This window comes from Gopherus flavomarginatus, chromosome 1 (assembly GCF_025201925.1).
Source record: "Gopherus flavomarginatus isolate rGopFla2 chromosome 1, rGopFla2.mat.asm, whole genome shotgun sequence".
Taxonomy (NCBI): domain Eukaryota; kingdom Metazoa; phylum Chordata; order Testudines; family Testudinidae; genus Gopherus; species Gopherus flavomarginatus.
In genome coordinates this window covers 346384709-346399175 of record NC_066617.1, presented here as the reverse complement: position 1 = coordinate 346399175, position 14467 = coordinate 346384709, and the positions used below count along the sequence as shown (strand labels likewise).

The window sequence follows — 14467 nt, the reverse complement described above, 5'->3', positions numbered from 1 at the left end:
AGTTCCACTGAAAGTCAATGAGATCTAGGTGTTTCTGAAAGTTTTAATTTAATGGCTGCATAGAGCCCCTGAATTTCCTTGTTTCCATTACAAAATTCACCATAACTAAGCCAGCATTTTTTAAGTTATGTTTTAATTGGAAAAAGTGTTCACTTGAAAGACACAATAACAGAAAAATCTACATATTTTAAACAGAATATTACATTTCTTAATAAGGATAAAAAACATAGAAAAGGCTGCAACAGTTCAAATACTCATAGAAACAATTTCGTTGTGCCAAAATGATCATAATAATCAATTCTTTTCCTGTGTTGACAGCCCAAGATGTATTTTTCCCTGCCTCTGCTCTCTACTAGCATGGTACAGGTTTGTGGAATTTTGCAATAATAATGTATTTAACAGGTAACCTGCAGTACCTAAGATTTAAAATTCCTGTCTCTTTTCTTTTCTTACAGTCTTCTTAGATCCTTCTTTTGAGGATCTGGTGTATCGATCAAAATTATCAAAAACTATCACTGAAATCCATACACATCAGGTATTCTTGGTGAGTTTTTAGATCTGTCATGCCGATATGCTCAACTCTTTAAACAAAGCACTTTGTATAAGTCCTCCAAATGTGTAACATTCCTGCCACAAAACAACAAAAGTGATAATAAAAGGATAAATGATCTGATTCAGAACACAAAAATGCCTTTCATCTTCTGGCTTTACAAACAATGCAAAGGCAGGAAATTTTTTGCACGGTTTTCATCATCACAGAGCTTTAAAAAGTTAATGCTTTTAATATATTTTTGAACTGTAAAAGAGAATAATACCAAAAACAAAGTACCATATATACCAGGGGTAGGCAACCTATGTCACGCATGCCAAAGGCGGCACGTGAGCTGATTTTCAGTGGCACAGGTCCTGGCCACCGGTCCGGGGGGCTCTGCATTTTAATTTAAATTTAAATGAAACTTCTTAAACATTTTAAAATACACTTTACATACAACAGTTTACATGAAATTAAGCAAAATGTACCTTTCTCTATTCTTATAGACCACCTTCCTCCATCCCTCACTTCACCTTCTGCTCGATACAGAAGTGAATTCAATAGGTTTGTTTAAAACATCCCAGTAATACTTGTGCTATACCTCACTGAACATTACAACTATACCCTGAGATTAAATGGGAGAAGTTAAGCTGTGAGGGAATAAACCCTACAGCAACACAAATAAGTGTGTTAGTACATAATCATGGTAAGAAGAATTATGAAAAAAAAGCACAAACAGTACATTGGTCTCACACAGGCTTTTCTAGAGCAGTTATCAGCATGCTAAATAGAACATCAACATAGGTGAAAGGTTCTGTACCAGGAAAATCCCTCTAAATCTTTTCTATGAAATACTAGCTTTCAGGCACAGCACTCAGAATTTTAGAATGTTCTTTTCATTGAAGAAGGAAGGGTGGCACAGTGGTTGGGGCACTAGCTGGTTCGTGGGAGACCCAGGTTCTGTTCCCTGCTCTGACACAGACTTCCTGTGGGACTCTGGGCAAATTACTTCGCCTCTTCGTTCCCCATCTTTAAAACGGGCATAATAATGCTTTCCTATATCAAAGGGGATCCCCAGAGGAGATTGTCACCACCAGGATAAAACACATGGAAAATGACATGAATAAGGCCCTACCTGAATTGAGGGATGATTGTCAAAAAATTACAGCTGAGTTGCAGACAAGTTATGTAAAATTGCAGAAAAGTAATAATGGACCTTATTATTTGTGGAAACAAATTCCATTATTACTTTTCCGTGATTTTCTGCTGAGAGAGGGGGCTCCTGCTGTCGGCCGCCTGAGACTGAGAGCGAGGGCCAGGGCTGAGAGCGGCCATCTGGGGCTAATAGTGGGGTCTCCCACTCTCAGCTCTGGGGCAGCCGAGGTCTCACTGGGGGCTTCTGCCCTCAGCCCCTGGGTGGCCAGGGCTCCCAATGTTAGCCCTGCACATAGTGGGGTTCCTGCTGTCAAAACTGAGGTAGAAGCCTAATATTGCAGAATCTGCAGTTTCCACAATATCACAATTAGGGCCTTAGTAATGAAATAATGCCCCTTCAACCAAGTGGGTCATAGGTTACCATTTCATTTAAGCTCTTTGGATAAGATCTCTCTGAAATATTGCCCCAAATGTCAGCCAAAATGCTCCACAAATAAAAGCTTCAGGCTCTGAATACAGAATCAAAGCATGCTGAGCTGCATCCAGTATAAATATGTACCGCATGACACAAAGGCTCAACAAGACAGACTCTATTAGTACTAATCAGCGGGTACAGTCAGAAGCTTAGATATAGAAAAACACCTTTTGGCACCTGCTAGTGTTTTATTCATGTGAACTGCAGGCGGTCTGCGCTCAATCATTTTATCAAAATTGGTGTACCGGGATATGGTGTATCAGCAGGCAGCACATTCAACTGACACGCTAAGAGAAAACTCTGTAGCACATGTACAACTTTAGAAGTGTCTGTTGTAAACAGCGAGTTTTATAATTAAAAAATGGACTGCTTAGAGAGAGGATTAGCCCGTTAGCTTCCACTTTACCAGAAAATTGCTCTTTAATAACCAGTTCACAGCACAGTATTGTGATTCAAAATAAAATTTTACTTAAGTAGAAAAGATAATCTAGATAATTTTGTTGGAAAAACCCATGAAATTAAAAAGCACTAACTTTGTGAAAAACAAGAAGTTCATATTTTTCTATCACAAAATTTATTTGACTCATGAATAATTACTGCAAGCAGAATAGAAACTATGACTCTCCATCATTTGCTGAAACAAATATATAAAACATGTTTAAAGGAAGAATATATGATGGGGGACAAACCTTGCCCTCTGAGATTTGTGTTAATCTAGAATTATTCCATCAAAGTCACAGGAGTAACTGACTTTGTTGCCATTACTCTGGATTTTCAGATATGTGACAGAAGGAACAATCCAGCATGACAGCTCAAAAACACTGATTTATCTGTATGGAAGCTTGTTGCACTCCAGAAGAATGGTGTTACGGTGTTCTAATTCCCAGCTCTGCCACAGACTTGTGATGCGACCTTGGGACAGTCATTCTGTGCCTGAGTTCCCTTTCTGTAAAAAGAGGACATTTCTTTTTTCTCACATTTTGTTTATTTCGGTTCCTGTTCTGCCAAGACGTCAAAGGGACCACTCGCTATTTGCTAAGTTAAGTACTTGCTTCAGTCTCTGCAAAATCAAGGTCTCACACTGTAAATTCTTCAGGACAAGGCTGTCTCTTGGTATGAGGTCAGACTGTGAATACCTCCCACATCAGTGCACAGTTAATCATATGAGTAATCCCACTGATTTAAATGGGACTAGAAAGCAATGTAAAAGGAACAATCTGCCTCATATGTTTGCACAGGCCTTAACACAAAGGGGCTCCAATCTGAGCTGGGTCCTCTAGGCACTACTGTAATACCAACAACAGCTCACAGCATATTAATGATTTTAGCTACAAAACACTCCTATGTCGTTGGAAAGTATTATCCCTATCTTGCAGATGGAGAACTGAGGCACGTACAGTTTAAGTGACATGTCCAGGTAACACATGAAGTCCGTGACAGAGCCAGGAACTGAATGCAGCTTTCTTGAATTCCAGCTCCATGCCTTAGCCACAAAACTATCTTGCCTCCCATCCTGCTAATTTGCATTTCCTACAGGGAAAAAAGTAGTGGGAAAAGCCAAAAAAAGACAGTTACGTTTTCTGTGACTAGTGTTCTTTGAGATGTGTTGCTCACGTCCATTTCATGTTAGGTGTGTGTGTGCTCGCAACATGCACAGGTGCTGGAATTTTTTCCCTCAGCAGTATCCGTTGGGGACGGGGGCTCTGGCACCTCCTGGAATGGTGCCTGCATGGAGCAGTATAAGGGATGCAACCAGCTTTCCCCACCCTCAGCTCCTCCTTGCCGGAAACTCTGACAGTGGGGAAGGAGGGTGGGTCATGGAATGGACATGAGCAACACATCTCAAAGAACACCAGTTACGGAAAAGGTAACTGTCTTTTCTTCAACTGCTTGCTCATGTCCATTCCATATTAGGACACATGGAGGTGTGTAGGAATTCACAAACGTGTATATTGCAACACAGCTCTGCCAAACCCAGCGTCATCCCTGGCCTGCTGAGTGATCGCATAATAAGCGGTAAACATGTGGACAGAGGACACTGTGGCTCTACAGATGGCCTGGATAGGGTTGTGCACCAGGAAGGCCACTGAAGACGCCTGCGCTCTCGTTGAGTGGGCTCTGACAATCGGTGGTGGAGGAACCCCCCACCAGGTCGTAACAGGTCCTTATGCACAAGGTGATCCAATTGGAAATCCTCTGCAAGGACACCCAGGTGACCCTTCCTCCTATTCGCTGTAGTGATGAAGAGTAGATTTGATTTACAGAAAGGTTGGGTATGTTCAAAGTAAAAAGCCCTCCGGATGTCCAGGGTGTGAAGACACCTCTCTTCACTGGTCTTGTGCTGTTTGGGACAGAACACTGGAAGGAAGATGTCCTGGTTCATATGGAAGGTGGAAACCACCTTTGGCAGGAAGGCCAGGTGGTGCCGCAACTGAACCTTTTCTTTGTAGAAGACGGTGTACAGTGGTTCTGAGGTCAAGACTTTAGTTTCCGAGACCCATCTTGCTGACGTCACCGCCACCAGGAAAGCGACCTTCCATGACGGATGAGAAAGGGAGCAGAAACCCAGCAGTTCAAAGGGTGGCCCAGCGAGCCTAAAGAGGACCCGCCGGAAGAGTCTCTCCAGCCCTCTCAAGAACCTGACATGTCATGGGAGAACACCGTCTGTCCTTGGACTGGCGGGTGAAAAACGGAGATGGCCGCAAGATGCACTCTAATGGCAGTGTGCGCCAGGCCCTGGTTCCTCAAATGGAGCAAGTAATCCAGGATGGCCTGTATGGAGGAACGCGAGGGAGAGATGCCCCATTTGGATGCCCAGCAGGAAAACCTTGTTCACTTGGCAAGGTAAGTCAGTCTAGCTGAGGGCTTCCTACCTTCCAGGAAGACCTGTTGGACTCCTTCTGAACAGGTCCACTCCTCCAGGTTCAGCTACACAGCATCCATGTTGAGAGGTGGAGGGACCCAAAGTTGGGGTGTAAGAGCCAGCCGCAGTCCTGCGACAGCAGGTCTGTTTGGTTGGGCAGGGGCCAGGGAGGGGCCGCTGACAGGCACATGAATGTGCCGAACCAATGCTGGCAAGGCTACACCAGGGCAATCATGATAACCTGCACCTGGTCTCTCTTGATCTTTGTCAGGGCCCTGCTGATGAGTGGAATCGGAGGGGATGCGTACATCAGGCTCCCTAACCACGACAGGAGGAAGGCATCGGAGAAGGTGTCCTTGCTCAGACCCTGTCAAGAACAAAATCGGTGGCATTTCCTGTTCTGTCTGGTAGCAAACAGATCCACTTGGAGAGTTCCTCACTTTTGGAAAATCATGCAGGCTACCTCTGTATGCAGTGACCACTCATGGTGAGAGACGAAGTCCCTGCTTAGCTGTTCTGCCTGCGTATTCCTGACACCGGGAAGGTAACAAGCTTCCAGGTGGATCTCATGGCTGATGCAGAAGTCCCATAGACGGAGTCCCTCCTGACAGAGAGCAGACGAGTGTTCTACATCAACAGACAAGGGGGAGCGCATGGAGGCTCTGTTGTCCATTAGGACTCGTACCACCTTGCCCGACAGCTGGAGCAAGAAGACGCTGCATGCCAGCCGGACTGCTCTGAGCTCTTTGATGTTTATGTGAACTGCGCCTCCTCTGGGGACCACATCCCCTGTGTTTGGAGGTTGCCGAGATGTGCCCCCCAGCCGAGGTCCAAGGTGTCCAACACCAAGTCGATGGAGTGAGGGTGGTTGTCGAACTGAACCCCTTCCAGGACTGTCCTGCAGTCAGTCTACCATCTCAGTGAGGTAAGTATCGACTAGGAATTGTAACAATCTTCTCCAGGGGGGTCTCAGGACTGGGAATAGACCATCACCAGCCATTGTTGCATGGGCTGCATCCGGACCCTGGCATTGAGGACCACGTAAGTGCACGCTACAATGTGGCTCACGACGTGCAGACAGACCCTGGCTGTAGTCAGAGGGAACGTGGCTGCTTCTGTGATGAGGTTTGCCATTGTGTGGAACCTTTCCAGAGGCAGGAACGCTCTGGCGCAGGTAGAGTCGAGGACCACTCCGATGAACTCTATCCTCTGCACTGGCACTAACATTGACTTTTTGTTGTTCACCAGTAGGCCCAGAGAGCGGTACGTGGCTTGAAGCACCACGACATCCCTTTGGACTTGAGACCTGGAGCCGCCCTGGATGAGCCAGTCATTGAGGTATGGGTAAATCTGGATACCCCAGGGCATGATGTAAGCCGCTACCACTGACAAACACTTGGTAAACACCCTTGGTTCTTCCACTGCACCCAGCTGCAGTAACCCCTTTAGCTCCTGTGTAAGGAGACTCTTGTGAGAGGGGTCCCTGAAGAGGGAAGGGAAAGGTGGGTGGGAAGGAGGGTAGAAAGGAACTGGAGGGTATCACCCCGTTCCACTGTGCTGAGGACCCAGCAGTCTGAAGTTATAGCAGTCCACGCCAGGAGGAAAGGGGAAAGGCAATCGGAGAACACTAGGAAAGATGGATCTGGGGAATAGTCTGGTAGGTCACCCTCAGGCACACCCTCAAAATGGCCCCCTGTTTATTACGGGTCGAGCCCGACTGGGCAGAGGATGGAGGCGGGTGGCTCAAGTGGCGCTTGTAATCTTTGGCTTGTTTATGAGGCTGGTCCTGCTGAGTCTGACTCTCCTGGCCCTGCGGCTGCTGCAGTTTGAACCGCTTACACACCGGAGCTGGGACAGAAAGGCCAAGGGTTTTCAGGGTGGTGTGGGAGTCCTTAAGGCCATGCAATTTGCTGTCTGTTTGCTCCACAAGTAGGGCTTGGCCATCAAAGGGCAAGTCCTGCAATGACTGTTGGGACTCAGTGGACAACCCAGAAGAGCAGCCAAGAGACACGCCGCACGGAGATAGCAGAAGCCATGGTGTGGGCAGCAGCATCAGACAGCGCCTTGAGGGCCATCCTGGCCGCAGTCATGCCCTCATCAAGGATCGCTTGGAATTCCTTCTTGGATGCCTCAGGGATTGACCCTTTGAAGTTGGCCAGGGCTTGCCTCATATTAAAGTCATATCAGCCAAGGAGGGATTGCTGAAAGCTGGAAGATGAATAAACCTTACATCCAAAGAGATCCAGCCTCCTCGAGTCTTTATTTTTGGGGGTGACCCCGGGTTGTCCTTGCCTCTCCTTGTGATTAATCGCCTCAACCACAAGAGAACTAGGGGTTCGGTGGGAGTATAAGTACTCATGCCCTTTGGTTGGCACAAAGTACTTGCGATCAGTCCTTTTAGAGATAGGGGCCAGGGAAGAAGGCGTCTGCCACAGGGCATTAGTGATTTTGGAAACTCCTTCATGAAGGAGTAGAGCCACCCTAGTAGCAGCCAAGGAGCAGAGGACGTAAAAGAGGGAGTCCGAGGGCTCTTCCAGTTCCTCTGCCTGAAGCCCCAGGCTAGAAGTGACCCTCTTCAAAAGTTCTTGGTGCACTTTGGGGTCATCCTTAGGAACTGGGTGAGGGGGCCCCGTGATAGCATCGTCCTCGTCATTGCCAGACGAGGCTGGTGCCCCAGGAACCTCCACGTCTATTGGTGGTCCAGCAGCTTGCTCCCCTGGGTCCTCCTGGACCTGTGGGGTCTTACCCCCCAAAGCCTCGAGCACCGGAGGGCGATGGGATACTGAGACCACTGGCCTCTCCAAGGATCCCAACACTGATCAGGCAGCCTGGGAATATTGGGTGAATCCCCCAGGGTTCCACGGGTACTATGATGCCGACCACTGTACTTGAGGCCATGGGACAGGTTTCGGTGCCGATAACGTAGTTGGCACCGCCGGTACCGGGGCTTGTCTGGCAGTCAGGGAACCTTGCTCCAAGCTGGAGCTACCAGCGGAGTGGTCAGTACCAGGTGACCAGGATCAGGCTGAGCAGAGGCATTTATCCAACCGGTGCCAGCCACTGCGTTCCGAAGCCGACCTATCCGAGAGAGACTGTCTTGGTCTGGTTCTCAGGGACTGACAGCATTCAGTGGATCTGTGTCGGATATCTGGTGATCCATGCCTCACGCTACTCAACCAGTACAGGGACATCAAAGGGGACCAGGAGCTACTATGGGCCAGTTGTCATGGGGATCGTCTTGAGTAGGGCTACCTCCTTCTTGGAGACAAGTGATGACAGCCCAGCAATCGGCCGTCTCTGGTGTCCAGTCGGTCCTGGGATCAGTACCAGGCCCTTGGAGATGGTTGGGACTGGTCCCAGAGCTCTTGCCGGGTGGCGCATGCTTCATAGGGTCTGCACCAATCTACTGGCGAGGCACGCCTCGAGTTCCTTCAGTGTGGGGACTGAAAAGGGCTTCGCTGAGCCTGCCTCTTCAGTCCTGCGGCGTGATGGCTTTGGGCAGGCAAGTGATGGCAGGACGTCCTTCTTGATGGGGATTGGTACCACTAAGGTAGGGACACATGCATAGGTCCCAACACGGGTTTTCCCTGAGACCGGGGTACTGCAGGAGCCAGTGTGGGTGGCACCAGGATCTCTTGAGCTTCTCAAAGAGCTTTGGGCATCAACAGCACCTGAAGCTGGCTAGGGCCTGCACCACAACCTGGGGTCACATGCGAAACATGGGATGGGCTGCACTGCTCAACTTGAGCTGGGGCCTGACTTCCTGAAGGGGGTGTTGGGCTACCCGGCACAGGTCATGTCTCACAACCAGCCCTCTCCTTTCCCTTAAGGGAGGTAGAAGATCTTCCCTTCCCAGTCTTTTTCAGCTTCTTCCCCGGAGCCGTGGAGGGGGACCGGTGCCGGCGGAGCACTGCAAACAGAGGCCACGATGCTCGGTGCAGAGTCGGACTGCTGCTCTGGTGCTGGAGTGAGTGCCGACTCCATTAGGAGCACTTTCAGATGGATATCACACTCCTTCTTTATCCTAGGTTTAAAGGACTTGCAGATACGGCACTTGTACTTACGTGCCCTTCACCTAAGCACCTTAGGCAACTGTTATGTGGATCGCTGATGGGCATAGGCCGCTTGCAGCGATCGCAGGGCTTAAAGCCGGGGGACCGGGGCATGCCCCATCCCCCAGCTGAGTCCCGTTTGGGGCTAACTAGAAGTAGGGATCTGCTACTAAGGGTAACTAAGAAACTACTAACTATATACAACTATATTACATGTTTTCAAAGTTCAAAAGAACAGAAAACGAAACAACGCTAGCCACAGCAGTAGATGTTCCAGCACCGTCACTGGCAGCAATAAGGAACTGAGGGTGAGGGGAGCCAGTGGCACCCCTTATACCGCACCACGCAGGTGCCACTCCAGGGAGTGCCAGAGCCGGTCCCCTACGGATACTGCTGAGGGAAAAACTTCCAGCGTCCACGCATGTGGCGAGCACACAAAACTAATATGGAATAGACATGAGCAAGCACTTGAAGAAGAACTTTATATTTTAACCTGTAATGAATGTTATACATTTCACAAAGTAATGAGTATACCTGCTAAACTTATACTTAGGGCCCTACCAAATTCATGGTCCATTCTGATCAATTTCACAGTCATAGGATTTTAAAAATCATAAATTTAGTTATTTCAGTTATTTAAATCTGAAATTTCACAGTGTTGTAATTGTAGGGATCTTGACCCAAAAAGGAGTTGTGGGGTGGTCGCAAGGTTATTGCAGGGAGGGAGTGGTACTGCTACCATAACTTCTGCAATGTTGCTGGCAGTGGCTCTGCCTTCAGAGCTGGGCAGCTGGAGAGCAGTGGCTGCTGGCTGGGAACCCAGCTCTGAAGGCAGAGGTGACATAGTGTGGTATTGCCACTCTTAATTCTGTGCTGGTGCTGGCGGGGCGCTACCTTCAGAGCTGGGCGCCTGGCCAACAGCTGCCGTTCTCTGGCCATCTAGCTCTGAAGGTAGCGCAGAAGCAAGGGTGGCAATATTGTGACTCTCCCTAAAATAACCTTGTGACATCCCTCCTGCAACTCCTTTTTGGGTCAGGACCCTCAATTTGAGAAACCCTGGTCTACCGGCATGAAATCGGTAGAGTATAGGGTTAAAGCAAAAAAAAGACCAGATTTCACGGCGAAGACCAAACTTCATGGTCCATGATACATTTTTCATGGCCATGAATTTGGTAGGGTCCTACTTATACTGTAAAAAGTGTTTGTTATTTAAGGATTGACAACGCTATTTAAGGTAGGAATTTTGTATATTTCTCTCTCTTTGTATTTTTGGTTTGTTATTCAAAAGAGTCTAAATGTGCTGTCAATAGTCCTGCTCGCTTTCTGATTTGTCTCTAATACTGTATGTTATTACTATGGAGGGACTCTGAAATTTAGTTTTAGTTTTACTTATCCAAAGTACACATACATTACAGAATTACAGCTGAAAGGGCAACTCCAACAGCATCAAAGCAAGTCAGATTTATTAGCAATGATGAAATAGCCATTGTGATAGACCCCGGCCAGTTGGGAACAGCAGAGTAGTAGAAGGGAGATATACTGGCCACTGGATAAGCAGTTTTCTGTTCCCTGAGTGACCAGAGCAGGGGCTGCTCCAAGCTAATGAGAACACCTAATGACTCCAATTAACCTGCTAAGAGTCAGGTGAGGCAGTTAAGCACCTGACTCTAATTAAGGCCCCTCTGATGCTAGAAACAGAGGTGGCCTTACTCCAGTCAGGCCAGAGGGAGCCAGGGGAGAGGAAGTGTGTACGAGGAACTGGGAGCAAGAGGCATGCAAGAAGCTGAGAGTGAGTTGCAATACTGCTGGAGGACTGAGAAGTACAAGCGTTATCAGACATCAGGAGGAAGGTCCTGTGGTGAGGATAAAGAAGGTGTTTGGAGGAGGCCATGGGGAAGTAGCCCAGGGAGTTGTAGCTGTCATGCTGCTGTTACATGAGACATTCTAGACAGCTGCAGTCCACAGGGCCCTAGGCTGGAACCCAGTGTAGAAGGCGGGCCCAAGTTCCCCTCAAACCTCCCAACTCCTGATCAAACACAGGAGGAACTGACCTGGACTGTGGCTTCTACCAGAGGGGAAGGTCTCTGGGCTGTTTCCCGACCCACAGGGTGAATCTGTGAAGCGAGCAAATCTGCCAATAAGCACAGGACCCACCAAGGTAGAGGAGGAACTTTGTCACACTATTTTGAACTATTCAGAATATTACGGGGAACTGACTAGTAAACTGTGACAAGTCCTCTGCCCGCCCCTCTTCCTGGGGCCAACTAGTTGCCCCAGTAAAGCTCAGAAAGGCTTCTAGTTATGCAGCACCTGTGGCTTTATTTACACAACATTCTCCCACCACCAGTGTTATGCTATGTACAGAGCTTGCACGCCTGATAATCTCCTCTCCTAAACAGAGTCTGCCCTCAGCCTGGAGACTGACCTTCCCCCGGCCATTCCCCCTTCTTCTGGCTGCCAGCCAGCCTTTATAGCCCTTGAATCCTCAGGCCCACAGGTACAGCCAATTCTAAAGGCCAGGCACCAGGCTTCGCCCCAGCCCCAATCTATTTCCCCTGATTGGGTCTTGCTGAGCAGGGGCTAATTAGGTGCCTTTGCACCGGCACCCTGCTACATGAACTAACTGTGAAGTTACAAAAGTAAAGCAATTCCCATTGTCCCAATAATTAAATAACGATACAAATTACAGAGGCCAACCTGCTACTCTTCCCATTCCAGATCTTGTCTTCATTTCCCGTAAATAACTGGATGCCCTCTCTTATCCAGACAAAGCTGATCATACTTGGTGTATGGCCCAGAATCCAGAGACAGATGCCTAAAATGTAGAAGCTAGAATCCAAGCTTCAGTTGAAACACCACAAAGTTTCCCAAGGAGAATTGGAGAGTAAGCTGTAAAATAAAACATCTAGGAATTGCACTGACTTCACATACGTAACAAAATAAAAAAGTTTTGCTAGAAAGCAAATAGTATTCACAATTATTATTTTATAATGCCCTTTTCAAAAGGGTCAAAGATTGTAGGAGAGAAGTGCATTGTTAAATGGTTTGAGCTGTACTGGGTTTTAAAAATCATAAGAAAAAATATGTCTGCAAACTAGCAATAGCCAGCATAACCCATTTGACAACCATTCTTTAAAAGAATTAAAAGCCACACAATTAAGAAAATTCTCTTTAACCACAAAACCATCTAATCTCTTTCTTTAGTCCATCATCTCATCCAATACCTGCAGCAAAAGGGTCCCAGGGACAACAACCTCACTCACTACATAACCCTGATTCATCCCTGAGCACTGTCTACCATGTCCTGGATGCAGCAGGGGTTCTGTGGGAAAAACAGCAATTGAAGACTGCCATAATGCATATGAACAAGAGGGCGGAAATTAGTGAGCATGGGTTACTTTAGCCCTGACATTTTCTGACTTTCCAGTGGTTAACTTTGCAATCTTAACAACATTCTTAACATAGTTTTCTGTATACAATTATTCATATTGAACTAGAACCTTGACTCTGATGGAGGCTCATAAATTGTAAAAGAGCATGACAAATTCTGAACCACTGATGGCCAGAGAAGCAATAGACCAAGACCAGAAATTAAACTTGGTTGTTTGGCATGGCAGTGCAGACTATTAGCATAGGTCACCAAGCTGGACCATTTGAAGTTATTTGTATAAGCAATATTAAATTAGTTGTGGGATGTAAAAATCCTTATGCTGGTAAAAAGCTGATTTCATGAGATACAACCTCAGCAACAGCTTGCAATAAAAAAATTCCTAGCATGATTCAGTATCATCAAATATTCCATATAGCATTTGTTATATCTGTCAAATCCATCTATAAAAAGTTGAGTGATTGCACTGCATGTAAGAAAGCACACAAGCTATTTTGTGCCAATAATACTCCATATTGCAATAAATACGCACACTGGTGTCAATTTGTGTGTTAATAAGGAAACAAAGACATAGATATATCATTTCTTCCTCTACAACTATGAGTACAAGCAACCTTAATTCAACATTATATTTGCCATCTCTGGGAGCTCAATAAAGGTCTACGCCACACTGAGAACACATCTGTTTCTTAGATTGTATTTGAACTCCGAACTTTCTTATGGAGAATTAGACGTATTCATGTCTGAGTCATGTCTGAGTCACTAATATCTAACATGAAAAACACAACTACAATGAAAAAATCAATGATTACGGATACCACCAAATTATACTCCAGTTAAACCATTCATTTTGTTTATTTTATTGATTGGCAATTTATAAACATTTCCTGCGGTTATAGGTCACCTTGCTTAAATTTCCCATTACTGTTCACGCACATATTTCAAAGCCCACCTAAAAGTCTAATTAATTACTTCGTTTTTTACCCCTATGGTGACTTTTCAATGTATTTCTCACTAAATACTCTGCTTTAAGTAAGACAAATTGTTAATCAAAAATGCCACCTCTGATTAGTGCATCTGCCACATCTAAGGCAATGACTGCATCACTTAATGCTAAATACATGCATCAAGTCCTTTATCGAGCATTTAAGGCTTAGAATTATACTTTAGTTTCTTCATCTGACCTGTGTTGCTACTAAGCTTAGAAAGTATTTTGTTGGCATATTTCAAGCCACTAACACTGCCATTTTAATTCCTCAGATACACATATTGTCATGGTAGTTGTCTTATTCCTAATTGTTCAGAGCCAAGAATTGTTCACTGCTAAAACCAGGTGCAGTGTAAATGGAGAAGTACTCAGAGGAGGACTGATAAAGTTTAACAGAATAATGAATTTAATCACTTAGTAAAATTATGCAGGAGGCTCAGATGGATTTTCTTTTCTTTTTTTTTTCTTTAAACAGAAAGCAAGTTGTTAATAGCCTGGTTCACACACTCGATTGGATCAGCATCATTCAATTAATTTCATTTCATTCCAAGCTGACATAATCAAAATATCCCATTGTTCTACTAATACTTCCATGTCCACAATCAAATTTAATATTTCTTTATTCTCATTTTAAGAGCATTTCCATGATTTCTGGACTAGAGCTCTAATAATAGTTCTTGTTAAACATTATATTTCTGGTTAGAATGAAAGATATTGTTAGCTCTGAGCTCCAATACTTTTCACTATATACTGCAATGTGCTTTTCATCAGTCTTTACTAGTTCAGGAGAAAGTTACTTCATTACTTATCTTGAAAAACAAGATATAAAAAGCTCATTGATCTACAAAAACTAAGTACTGCTTAATTTGTTCCTCACTGTATTTTTATTCCTTTATTTCTGCCCAGATTAGTTGCTTCCATCTGGATAAATATGAAGGCTTTTTCAATATTTCATTTTTATGCAGTTCTTCGAACACCTACACTTAGTGCAACTCAGTCTTTGGGCCCTTGCTG

The 14467-nt window shown here is 45.7% G+C and overlaps 1 protein-coding gene and 1 long non-coding RNA gene across 5 annotated transcripts in view; one reads left to right on the top strand and one right to left on the bottom strand.

Annotated features, from left to right (window-relative positions):
• The window catches only part of LOC127046001 (uncharacterized), a 73630-nt gene extending 67212 nt beyond the window's left edge, over positions 1 to 6418 (top strand). Inside the window, exons 3-4 of the long non-coding RNA XR_007772892.1 lie at positions 456 to 544; positions 6274 to 6418. This is a non-coding gene — a long non-coding RNA (uncharacterized LOC127046001). The remainder of the gene's footprint in view (positions 1 to 455; positions 545 to 6273) is intronic.
• Positions 1 to 14467, bottom strand: part of SLC36A4 (solute carrier family 36 member 4) — a 226010-nt gene that overhangs the window by 110095 nt on the left and 101448 nt on the right. The window contains exon 11 of one of the 4 annotated variants that reach the window (XM_050941750.1): positions 70 to 627. The exons of the other annotated variants lie outside the window; for them this stretch is intronic. Within the exon in view, the coding sequence (XP_050797707.1) occupies positions 626 to 627 (2 nt within the window). The 3' untranslated portion in view covers positions 70 to 625. Of the gene's footprint in view, positions 1 to 69; positions 628 to 14467 lie in introns of those variants that run through there. 4 annotated transcript variants of the gene reach the window in all.